General features: G+C 49.8%; 1 protein-coding gene across 1 annotated transcript in view; it reads right to left on the bottom strand.

The window, feature by feature from the left end:
• The window catches only part of PTPN14 (protein tyrosine phosphatase, non-receptor type 14), a 134,231-nt gene that overhangs the window by 23,510 nt on the left and 98,449 nt on the right, over positions 1 to 12,272 (bottom strand). Inside the window, 3 exon segments of the mRNA XM_003130398.6 lie at positions 1,917 to 2,135; positions 3,270 to 3,413; positions 8,361 to 9,838. Of these exon segments, the coding sequence (XP_003130446.4) occupies positions 1,917 to 2,135; positions 3,270 to 3,413; positions 8,361 to 9,838 (1,841 nt within the window).

Raw genomic sequence — 12,272 nt, 5'->3', positions numbered from 1 at the left:
TGTTCTGTGTTAACGGCTGCTTGGAACCCAGGGAGAAAACATTGGCGAGATATACAGCCCTATTCCAAAAACACGAGGACAAGTTCTTGCAAGCTCTCTGGGTCTATTAAATGCACTCCTGTCTAATCCGGATCCACAGGATGAAATGCGGACGCTGGCGAATGTGGAGGAAGGGACATGTCTGCTAACACACCCGTGGGTACCGCGCACACGGAGTGACAGCTTTTTCCAGAGAGCAGATGGAAAATGGGGGCGGCGATTTGGCCAAAGGAAGAAGATCGTATATTTATAGCTGTGGAAGATTTCTGCAGACACTCCAGCAAGAAGCAGCTGTGTGATCTGCCTCTTCGTTGGAAGACATTATTTTGGTCCTTGTTTCGTCATCTAAACTAAGCCCAGGAAACGCACCACGGTCAGTGTCCTTCGAAGTTTCCTGGGGCTCAGTTTTTATTGTTTTAGTTCTCATTCTCAGATATAAGAGAAAAACACACATCATGACTCGTGACAGTGGTGCCATCCTGCTCCTTCCGACGGGACTTTCTGATGCTTAAAAAAATAAATGTGGTTCTGTAGGCTCTGTGAACAAAAACCATACACCCAACCATGGTACATTTTCCATATTCTGCACCAAATCTGTGAGAAGTGATCACACAAGCCAGACACCTGGCTGTATTTTAGAGGCTCAAAGGAACCTACCTGTAAGTCAGCTACAGTTGAAAAGTCCAAAGAAGGAAGGAACTGATGCTGGGTGAGGCCAGAGGTAGGATTCTAAGGTTACGGATCCTAACAGACTACCGATATCAACATTGTATTGTTGAAAAAAATCCTGTAACAACTGCTTGCACCTTAATATATGAATAATTCCTCTTCTTCAGAGGTCAGAGCATCTGGTGACATTCCCAACAAAGCTGTTCTGCTATTAGGGGCCCTGAGGAAGGTAAGCCATTTAGGAGACCCCTGCATGTACAATGTATCCACAACCCTAAATTCTACCTGAAGGGAAGCTAAGCTGACGACTGATCGTCTAGGAAAGACCGAGACAGGAAGTTTTAGGGTGTCTGAAATAGTAACAAAAGTATAATGACCCCAGTGCACTGAATACTGAGGCAAATCTTGCATGATTCATTAGCAGCTGCACCTTTATGGTCTATGTTTACATTAGCCTGCGCTTCTAAATGTCATGCAAATTTGGGACTTGAGCTGTAAAATGCCCAACTGGTAACATTACAAGGGAGAAATGGTTACGTTTCTGTGGCTTAGAACATCCCCAAAATGCCAGTGACAGAAATACAATGCCTGTGACTTCCAAGGCCTCCACTGTCTGCAAATTACAAACCGAGAGGGACAAGCCTCAGCTTTACTTGCGAGTTGTTTTGTTTTTTGTCTTTTTGCCATTTTCTTGGGCCGCTTCCGCGGCATATGGAGGTTCCCAGGCTAGGGGTCGAATCAGAGCTGTAGCCCCCGGCCTACGCCAGAGCCACAACAACTTGGGATCCAAGCCGCGTCTGCAACCTACACCACAGCTCACGGCAACGCCGGATCCTGAACCCACTGATCAAACCCACAACCCCATGGTTCCTAGTCAGATTTGTTGACCACCGCGCCACGACAGGAACTCCTACCTGTGAGTTTTAGGGACAGTTACCATGCACAGAGAGAAAAAAAGTTAAATCCTCTGTAAGCAAGCAAGCTGCAGAAATGGCTGACCTGATGTCTTCCCAAGGCCACCAGGCTTCTTCCTCTCTGCAGGAGCGGCACGGCCTTGCCACTGACTAAGAAAAGCACAGGACCCTCCCTTGGGATTTGGGGACAAGCCGGGATGCACAGGGGCGGGCGGTAGGCTTTTCTCCTCCCTGCATTTTACGCGTCAGCCGGGCCATCCGTAACCAGCCTGGCCAACAGGCCCGCCTCCTCACCTTGATGTGGGAGGCGTTGATGTAGCCTGTGCTGTTCTCTTTGGTTGGTATTAGTTCCACGCGGTTCTCCTCGTAGGGGACGACCTCGCGGATTCGGCTGCGCTCCGCGTTTTCCGGTAGAGCCGCGGTGCTGAAAACGCCGTTGGCCTTTTTCTTGGGAATTTGCTCGTACTCTGTGAACACCATCCCCTCGTCCAGCTTCTTCTTCAGGGTTCTGAACTGCAACAGAAACTGGTCTTCAGCTCTCCGAATGGCCTTAGCCCAAGCCTCGGACGAAACCCCCCAGATTCCCTAAAATATTGCCAAGGAAAGTGTGTGTTAAGGAGTTTCAGGATGTACAACGAAGGCTTGACCATTTGGGCTCACTGTTCACCACAGGGCTAGTTTCTCTGGTCCAACAGCAACCACCTTCTCCGTCATCCCTTAAACAGAACACATCTGCAAGACCAGGCAAGAGCTAAAGCTCAAAATCAGTGTTTTTTTTTAAATGAGCATCTCTGTTTAAAGGTCCAGTGATAAGGAGACGGTGAATCATTATCCAAACATCCTTTTCGCCACTGACATAACTATTTTCACTGTATTTTAAGATACACTGGCCCACGGTTCTCTAGGTCTAAGGATTAGATGCCCCCTCTCCCCACTCCCCAGGCCAAGTGAGTGATTACAATAACACGGTATTAATCGGAGGAAACGATTCCTCTTAAAGACCCTTCTGGCTCTGAGAGCATTCTGATACTTCATATATGCTGGCAAAAACTGACAACCTCATCTTGTTCGCAACCTGTTTCTTAACCTGACAGCAATTTCAAGAGCTAAAGGAACACGTTTCTTCCTCTGAAGGAAGACTACCATGCAACCTCTGTTTGCTTTCCAAAACCCAAGTTCTCACAGTGCATTACCCTAACAATTATACATCAGCCATATGTTATAGCCACGTAAAGGGCCATAAAAGAATCCTATAAATGCGTGTGCAAAATAATCAAAAAGAATCACCCCAATAAAGGGTATGTGTCCCCCCGCCCCCGCCCAGAGAGCATAGCAATGGAGAGCTACAGCAATAGTTTTGTGAGAAAAAGAAAGAGGCCCAGAGAAATTGAGTGACTGGACCAAGGCCACACAGCTCGTTAGGGGCAGGGCTCTTCAGGTGGTGTCATTGACCCAACCTGACCAAAACCCCATGAGATGTTGGAAAGGATCAATTTTGTGCAGCACAGACCAGGTCTCACTCACCTTCAACGTGAAGAATGAATCCGTCAGAGAAACCTTGGTGCCGGCATGTCTGAACAAGGAGAGAGTGCTGGAATCCAAAGACCCCAGAGAATGAGTCACGTGTTTGACGAGCCCAGCGCTTACCCTCTCGTCCATGGGAACGCGAGCGGCATCAACGCGGCTCTCTTCCCTCCCCGAGCCCCGAGCAACTGAGAGTCCGTTCAACGCTGCCAACATCAGTGGCCTCTTCTGCGCCTCCAGGCCTGCCATCTTCTGCTTCTCTAGATTCTTGCGGCAAGAAAAGGCATGTTTTCATTGTTTGTAATAGCAGGAGAATGCTGGAATGTGTTTTAATCTCCCCAAATCTGCAACTCCCCAGCCAAGGAATGCAGACAATCACCATTAGCGGGGCACATTCAAACACAGCCTTCCCACGGCTCCTCCAGGCCTCCTGAGCTTTTATTTTAAAATGTTGGAAGGAACAAACACACAAACAAACAAGAGCAAAGACTCCCTACAAACACACCCTGCCACGGGGCTCACAGAAAAACAATGCAGAGTGAGACACTTGAGGAAGATGAAGGCTGAAGATGAGACAAGGGAAAGAGAAACGGTTTCAAACCTTATCACAGTGATGGACCTTTTATGCAGAGGAAAGGGTTAAAACCTTATAAAAACTATGTGTTGCTCTTTGAAGACGTGAGATACATACATAAGTGGAGAAAAACCTTCCCAAGTTTCCACTAGAGGGGCTAAGACTGTATTGAATCTGGTCCCCAGGAAATCCTAGCCCCAGAACGAGGGCCAATGTGGTTTAGCAAACTCGCTAATACCCAAGCCTGGGCCCACCTGAGATGACCCAGCTGGCATTACCCCTCCTGCTCCATCCAGCGGGCCCGAAGGAATGCAGAGCATGACCCCTGAGGGCCACAGTGGGCATCACCAGATGTGACTGAGCTGTGGGAGAATACGGACCCGAGGCAGAGCAGAGAGACCACACTGGGAAATGCTCAGAGGCTCACACCTGGCCCTTGCTTGTGGCGGTCTGACTCCTCTCTCTCCTCACCTGCAGACGCCCCGAAACGGGATCAGTGGGCGCCCCGGGTGTTTGGTCTCACGTCCTCTCTGCTGATGGAGGTATGAACGAATCTCCATTTACTCACTTCAGGCAAGGAGCATTCCCCCCGTCCCCAGCACATCATTTTGGCTTACAAGACAGAAGAACACAGGGACTTCATAAAGCATGCCAACAGATGGGTCCTGCAGAGTTTAAGAGTCTGATCCACACGGAAGTGAAGCCAATTTGCGGGGTCCTTTGGGTTCCACGGAGGAGGGAGTCATCCTACCCCTGGTTTCTCATCACACCTTCAGGCACCTTTTTTTTTTCTTTGTCATTTAAAAGTTTACTCCCCAGGAGTTCCTGCTGCGGCGCAGTGGGTTAAGAATCCAACTGCAGCAACCTGAGTCCTCACCGGGGACCACCTCTGGGATTTGGCTGCGTTCAGCATTTCTGGTAGAGCCGCTGTGCTGCAAATGCCCTTTGCCTTTTTCTTTGGAATTTGCTTACACTCTGTGAACACCATTCCCACATGTGGGATCCCTGGCCCGGCGCCGTGGGTTAAAGGATCCAGCAGTGCCGCAGCTGTGGCTCGCATTCAATCCCTGGCCTGGGAACTTCCAAAGACACTGCAGGTACAGCCATAAAAACAAACCAATAGAAATTAAACATTAAAATTTCCTCGCCAGAGAAGCATCTTGACAAGACCATGGTGTTGGTAGATGACAGAGTGGATGATTCTAACCGTGGGTGGAGGGGATTGTGTTATACCCCCCGCAAGCGTCCCTACTTCCCCTCAAGGCACCTACAGTCAGAATGGAGCCCTGGCCTTTGTGAGTGATCCTGTCCGTGAGATGCTTCGTCCAGTGACGGGGCTGAGCCCCATCAGATACAAGGGGCATCTCAGAGGAGGATGAACTATGAGAAAGGGGAAAAGTGCCAATATCGACAAAAAAGTATAATATTCTTAAGAACTGCCCTGGTTTCTCAATCCCAGGCAGCTGTTGAGAATCTGGGGGGTTTTGTTACTTTATTTGCTTATGAGTTTGCTTTTGTGAAGGAGAATCCCACCCCCCACCCCCGTTATCTCTTTAAGCATCTGTTTCACTCATCTCCAAAGTTTTGAGAAAACACTAACTTCGAGGGGGAGGAATGGTTCTAAGGCCCTCCTGACAGTCCTCCAGCTTCCTTCTCACCCCCACCGTAAGGTGACCCCAACTGAGCCCGAAGCAAAAGGCAGCTTGTCTTTCTCTTAGCAGTTCCTCACTTACCCTATCAGCTTATTACCAGAGATAAAAAAAAATAATAATTCATTCAAAGATGTGATCTGGCCTTTTCTCTTCCCTGTACCTGATTTTGAGTTAGGGGACTCCAGACACTGAAGTGTCTTCAAGCAGCCTTAAGAGCCAGAAGAAGGAGGTGTTAAGACAACAGGCCTGAATCGTCCATCAATTGGACAAGCAGCTCCAGAATTGCGGAGAGGTGCCTGCAGGGCAAATTCCCACCATGGCTGCCCCTCCAGTTCCACTGAGTTACACGTTCTCATTGCCTTCTTATGCTACAGAGGCCCTGACAGCCTCCTCTGGGAGGGCAGACAGCATCTGAGATGTGGGGAGGGCATGGCACCGTTTCTTTCTTTTTGCTTTTTAGGGCCGCACCTGCGGCACATGGAGGTTCCCAGGCTAGGGGTCCGTCCAATCAGAGCTACAGCTTCCGGCCTACACCACAGCCACGGTAACCCCAGATCTGAGCTGTGACTGCAAGCTACACCGCAGCTCACAGCTACTCAAGATCCCTAACCCACTGAGCGAGGCCAGGGATCAAACCCACAACCTCTTGGTTCCTAGTTGGATTTGTTTCCGCTGCGCCACAACAGGAACTCCGCAGTGAGTTTCTTGATTAAAGAAAACAAAGACCCATTCCAAGCTTCAGGGACAGTGGCACTGCCGCCATCCTGCCTGGCACACTGGAGCCACTGGCCCCCTGAAGAGCCTCTGAGACCTGCTCTGAGGTCGAGATGCCAGCCAAGGGTGGCAGTCCTTGAGCTCACAAGTGCGTAGAATTTGGGGAAAAGTCAGGGAGGTGCCATAGGGATGGGTACTGGCATTCCTGCCCTAGCGAGGGGTAATATCAACTAGTCTCTATTCCCCAAATGGATGAGATGGGAAAGCACATGCGACAAACAGTGGAAAAGGCTCCCGCTCCTTGGTGACAATGCATGAAGCTGACGTAGGGCGCCAGGGCTCTGAATTTAGTTAGCCATAGGCTTTTGTTTCATACAGGTAACCAGAGAAGAGGATGAAGACAACCAAAATGAGGCTAGGGGACCAAGTAGGTGGCAAGAAATAGGCAAGAGGCAGGGTAATTAGCAAAGCTGAATGACTAGATTGATGAGATTGACAGGTTCTCAATGCAGAGTTGTGTCAAAGGGCCTGAGGCCAAGCAGTGCTGAAAATCCCTTTTTTTGTTTTTTACCAATGATTACTTTTTCCAAACTCGGAAAGCTCTCCCCCAAGGCACCCACCCCCGCATTTTATTCCATCCCTCAACCAAACAGTTTAATTTGCCAGAGGCACAGGCACATCTTTCACAATTTCCCTCTAGGTTTGCGAAAAGTGGAAAAAGTTATGCCGGTACCAAAGTCTTAGCAACACTCTGCCAAAGGCCAACACTGTGAGGCTGCGAATGTTCTGAAGGTTTGTCTAAAGTAGGACGTTGCTATGGGTTAGATTCCTAAACCTAGGAACTTGGCTTCCTTAAAACTCTGCCTCCTTCCTCTTCTTTACAGGTTGATTTTCAGTGGAGCACTGGGGAGACTGAAAAATGAGCATCTAAAAGAACTCCATCAAAGCAAATTTTCAGTTCCCACTGCTCTGTGGTTCCTAAAATAAGCCCTGGCTATCTTATGGTACAGGTGTGGTACCTGCAGAGAGAAGTCAGTCTGGGTTTGAGTCGATTTTATAATGAGAAGATTTCTGTTTTTTTAAGAGAATGAAAATTTCCAGGGCAGGAGTTCCTGCTGTGGCACAGTGGAAACGAATCGGCTAGGAACCATGAGGTGGTGGGTTCGATCCCTGGCCTCACTCAGTGGTTTAAGGATCTGGCATTGCCAAGAGCTGTGGTGTAGGTCACAGACGTGGCTCGGATCCTGCGTTGCTGTGGCTGTGGTGTAGGCCGACAGCCATAGCTCCGATTGGACCCCTAGCCTGGGAACCTCCATATGCCACAGGTGTGGCCCTAAAAAGTGGAAAAAAAAAAAGAAAGAAAAATTTCCAGGACAAGCAACAATGGCACTGTGAAATAATTTTTAAAGTGGGAACTACGATGTAGCAATTTTCTCAGGAGTGAGAGATAAGTGACTTTGCTGTACCAGGCCTCCATCTGTTTCCTGCACACCCTTGCTCTGGCCACACACCAGCCTTCCGGATGACACACACCCTGAAGAAGGGCTACTTATGTCTAATATCAGGCATCCTCACATGTTGTGTGTGCAGGTGTGTGTGTGATTATGCACGTGTGAACTCTTGATAGAATAAGCTCAGTGGTGAATTGAAGCTCAATGCTTAAGTCTGAATTTCTTATAATCCATTGAAAGGAGATTTGAACATAAAGCCAGACACAGCATCGTCTATATCGATGAGCCACTGTGCCATCTAGATCCACACAGAAAGCTGTGCTTTGATGGGATACTGCTCTTTTAACATCACATTGGGGGCAAACATGGGTTCCCCTGACAAAACCAAAACACCCAGAGATGAAGGAAGGCAAGTCCCTAGCGGCTCATGCAATGGGAAGTCTGACCGTGAATAAGCACCCAGTGGCTTGTCCAGACACCAACTGCAACACCACCCACCTCCGAGACCCTAATTCCATCACAAAACCTGGCACCATGCACACCTAGGAGAAGCCATGCATGAGAATGGAATGTGGATTTGAAGGAACAAAAACGAAGTTTTGGGAAATGAAACACTACCCGTCTGAATGCCAAGTGATTTTTAAATCCTTGCCACATGCCCTGAATAAACCTCGTGCCTTTTCCTGGCTGCCAGAGGAGGTACGCTTGAGCCGTGGCAAAGCAGCGGCGGCGGCTGTGCTGGGGGGGGGGGGGGGGGGGAAGGCGGGGTAGACCAGCTGTTCAGCTGTCTGCCCAAAGGTGCCCCGGGAGAGGAGGCGCTTACCCGAATCATCATCTCTCTCTCTATGATGCTGTCCTCCAGGGAGAACATCTCCGACACGGGCCTCTCCTTCACGGGCTCCTTCTTGGCCCGCTCCTTCACGCTCGTCAGGTCAGGCTCTGAGAGGGATGGGCCGAGTGAGGCCCCGTTGACGGCCAGCTGGTCGGCCCGGGAGACACTGATGGCCGTGGCTGGCCCGTGCCTCAGGACCCTGGCTCTGGCGATGGCAGGAGGAAGGCACCCCTGGTCTTGCCGGAGCGCCCCGTTGCTCACGCTTTTCCTGGGCCCGGGGTACTCGGGTGGGGGCTTGTTTGGAATCCGGGCTAAGGCGGCCTGGAGCTGGGCGCTGTACTCCATCTTCTCCCGGAGCCCGGGGATCTGGGGCACCGATTCCGGAGCCTCCTCCTCCTCCTCCTCGCTCTCGCTGCTGTGGATCAGCATCGTGGCATCTGAGAAAGTCTTCTTGTGGTGATACGGGGGCAGCTGGGGGACCTCGTGGCTCGCGGGGACCTCCGCGGGCGGCCCTGGCTCGCGGAGCGTGTTGCGCCGGGCCATGGGGATGTTGAGCGACTTCAAGGTCATGGCCTCCATGCCCCGCACCATGCTGCTCATCACCTCCAGGCTGTGGCGCTTGTGCACCGTGCCGTGGTGCTTGGAGGCCGTGAGGGGCTCGCTCACCTCCTGGAGAGACTGGTGCACCACCGGGGAGCTGTCTTCCTGGAAGGTCTTCACCGACAGCTGCACTTTGCGAGTCACCAGGTCGGGGCTGCTGCCACTGACGTACTTATGGCGGTGGCTGGCGAGGTCTGGGGTGCTGGTGGCAGGGCGGGGCCGTGGATAGGGGGGTGGCGGCCGGAAGAGATAGTTTTTGAGCATATGGGCCGTGCTGTAGTTCTGGGGGCCCTGCAGCTGCATGTTGGCCAACTCGGGGGTGCTCACCGTGTGTGAGATGGCACTTGCCCCCGGCTTGCTTGGCACCGTGGTGCTCTTTGGGCTGATCTGGTCCGAGGGACTGACCAGTTTGTTCCCATAGCCCCCTGGGGGCCCGTAAGGGACAGTGTAGGGGTGCCTCTCCCGCATCTCGGGCTGGCTGTACACCAGATCCTCCGGCTGGTTGTAGGCATGGGTGTTGATGATGTTGAGGTTTCGCAGGGACTGGCTCTGGCTGTCCGTGTGCACCATGCCCCTCTTCATCTGCCGCATGACTGTCTCATAGTCGGGGGTCGGCCGGTAGGACGGCACGATGATGGCGCTGTGCCGGTGGCTCGGGATGTAGTCGGCCCGCATGATGTCACTCCCAGGGATGCTGAGGCTGGAGGACACAGGAGAAGCCTGGATGAAGCTCTGGGAGCAGCTGAGGGAGTTGACGCTGTGGACGCTACACACACTGCCATTGGTGACAGTGCCATTCAGATAATTTAAGTCCAGGCTGTTGTGCGAGTTGCAATACAGGGCTTCTTCATTCCCATGGAAGATGCTGTCTGCAAGAAGTCAGACAAAGGCATATGAACCGCCATGCCATCCTGCTTCAATCAAGTTCATCTTCACCGTCATGGGGTTAATTTTTAATTAATGAAAGTCATAGAAAGTAAAACCTATATGCATGACTGGGCCACTTTGCTGTACAGCAGAAACTGACACACTACTGTCAATTAACTGTACTTTAATAAAAAAAAACAACTTTTTTTTTTTTTTTTGGTCTCTTAGGGCCTCATTCTCAGCATATGGAAGTTCCCACGCTAGGAGTGGAATCGGGGCTACAGCTGCTGGCCTATGCCACAGCCACAGCAACACGGGATCTGAGCCCTATCTGTGATTTACACCACAGCTCCCGGCAATGCCAGACCCTTAACCCACTGAGCAGGGCCAGGGATCAAACCAAGTCCTCATGGATCCTAGTCGGGTTCGTTACCACTAAGCCAAGACGGGAACTCCAAAAAACTTTTTAAATAAATAGAGATATCAAGTGAAAAACATAAACCCGCTGAGCAGTAAAATGAAAAAAAAAAAAAGTGAATCTCAGGTCTCCACCCACAGGTTCAAGGAAAAACTGGTCATTTCTTGGGCAAGATGCCAACATACAGAAGGTACACTTTAAAGAACACTAAAAAGAGAGAGTGAATCTAGACAAAGAAAACGCTATGCACTGTGGAAACATTTCACCTGCGTCAAGTTCTCCATTTGACCGTAAGCTTTTAAATCCGACACCAGCCACAGACCTCACACTGGAAAACCTGTCCTCTTATTCAGACCTCAGCGATAGGACTGGATATTCGGCCCCAAGTCAAGAACTTTAATGGGGCATTAGATTTGAAGTTACTGCTACTTGGAGCTGAACTTCTGGCTTGCAAGAGAAAAGGTCCCTGTACGGGAGGGACTCTGGAGCAGCCATCAAGACCCAAGACAAATAACACAATCAGGATGTCAGCACACATGGCTGCTTTGTTCTGATCAGCGACCAATGGAGGGCAAAGTAAGAATCACACTTTTTTTTAGCCATTGTCTAAAGCCCTCCTCTAGAACTGGTTTCATCCCTCAGGTCAGTTTCATGTGAAAACTGGTAATACTTTAAAGAGGTGCCTAAAGAGATGCTAAGCAGATTTCTCAAGTCAGACCCCTTCTAGGCGTCCAGAGTTCCCTCGACACACAAACACACCCCATACCATGCAAGTGTGCCGCGCGCACACACACCCCTAGGGAGGCAATCCCTTACCAATACACTTTTCTGTGGGCAAAGTATATTCATTATCACACTATAGATTTAAGCATGAGCAAAGCAGAAGGCAGAAAAGGTTAAAAAAAAAAAAAACACCTAGAAGGAGTTCCCGTCATGGCGCAGTGGTTAACGAATCCGACTAGGAACCATGGGTTGCGGCTTTGATCCCCAGCCTTGCTCAGTGGGTTAAGGATCTGGCGTTGCTGTGAGCTGCTGTGGTATAGGTTGCAGACGCGGCTCGGATCCCGCATTGCTGTGGCTGTGGCGTAGGCCAGTGGGTACAGCTCTGATTGGACCTCTAGCCTGGGAACTTCCGTATGCAGCGGGAAGCAGCCCTAGAAAAGGCAAAACAAACAAACAAAAAAACTAGAAAAGGTGACTGAAAATACTCAGCTGTTATCTGAAGAGTAGCAGCACAGACCGGATGAGATGAGATGAGGCAGGCAAAAAAAAAAAAAAAGAGAGAGAGAGAGAACACACGTCTAATGGGGTTTGAAGCAGGGCAACTTTGCTACAGTGCTTATAAAAAGTCCTGTTTTATTCAGAAATAGAGTCACAGACATAGAAAACTTATGGACTCCGTGGGGGCAAGGGGGAGAGAGGGATAAATCAGGAGTTGGGGATTGCTGTACACACACTACTGTCCATAAAACAGACAACCAACGAGACCTGCTGTATAGCACAGGGAACTATACTCAATATTGTGTAACAGCCTATGAGGGAAAAGAAGCTGGAAAAAAGATCTGTCTGTATCACTGAATCACTTTGCTGTAACCTGCAACTAACACAACATTGTAAATCAACTATGCTTTTTAAAAACAATTTTTTTAAAGGAGTGTTTTGCTACATTGAATCATCTTGATTATCTCAGTTTCTGCACTCATACTTCAACAGTGCAGAAAGATTCAAAACAGCTAGCCTACGATAACACAGAAACTAATTATCCATTTTGCATTCTGTCAACATCCAATGTTTGATCCCACCCCTTTCAGGAGATGCAGTTAGGAGAAAGATGAAGAGCACAGGCTTGAGAGTCAAGATACCAACTTTCACATCCAAGCCCCTCCAATACCCTTTCCGTATCCCCGTTTCTTTATCTGGAAAGTGGAAATAATAATAGGACATATCGCACAGGTTATTCTGAGGATTAAATGAGACAACACGGTGCAAGTGCTTAGAACAAATGCCTAAGGAGAGGA

This window comes from Sus scrofa, chromosome 9 (genome assembly GCF_000003025.6).
Source record: "Sus scrofa isolate TJ Tabasco breed Duroc chromosome 9, Sscrofa11.1, whole genome shotgun sequence".
In the NCBI taxonomy this organism is placed as follows: domain Eukaryota; kingdom Metazoa; phylum Chordata; class Mammalia; order Artiodactyla; family Suidae; genus Sus; species Sus scrofa.
The sequence above is the reverse complement of the archived record's forward strand: the minus strand, read 5'-3'. Positions and strand labels throughout refer to the sequence as shown.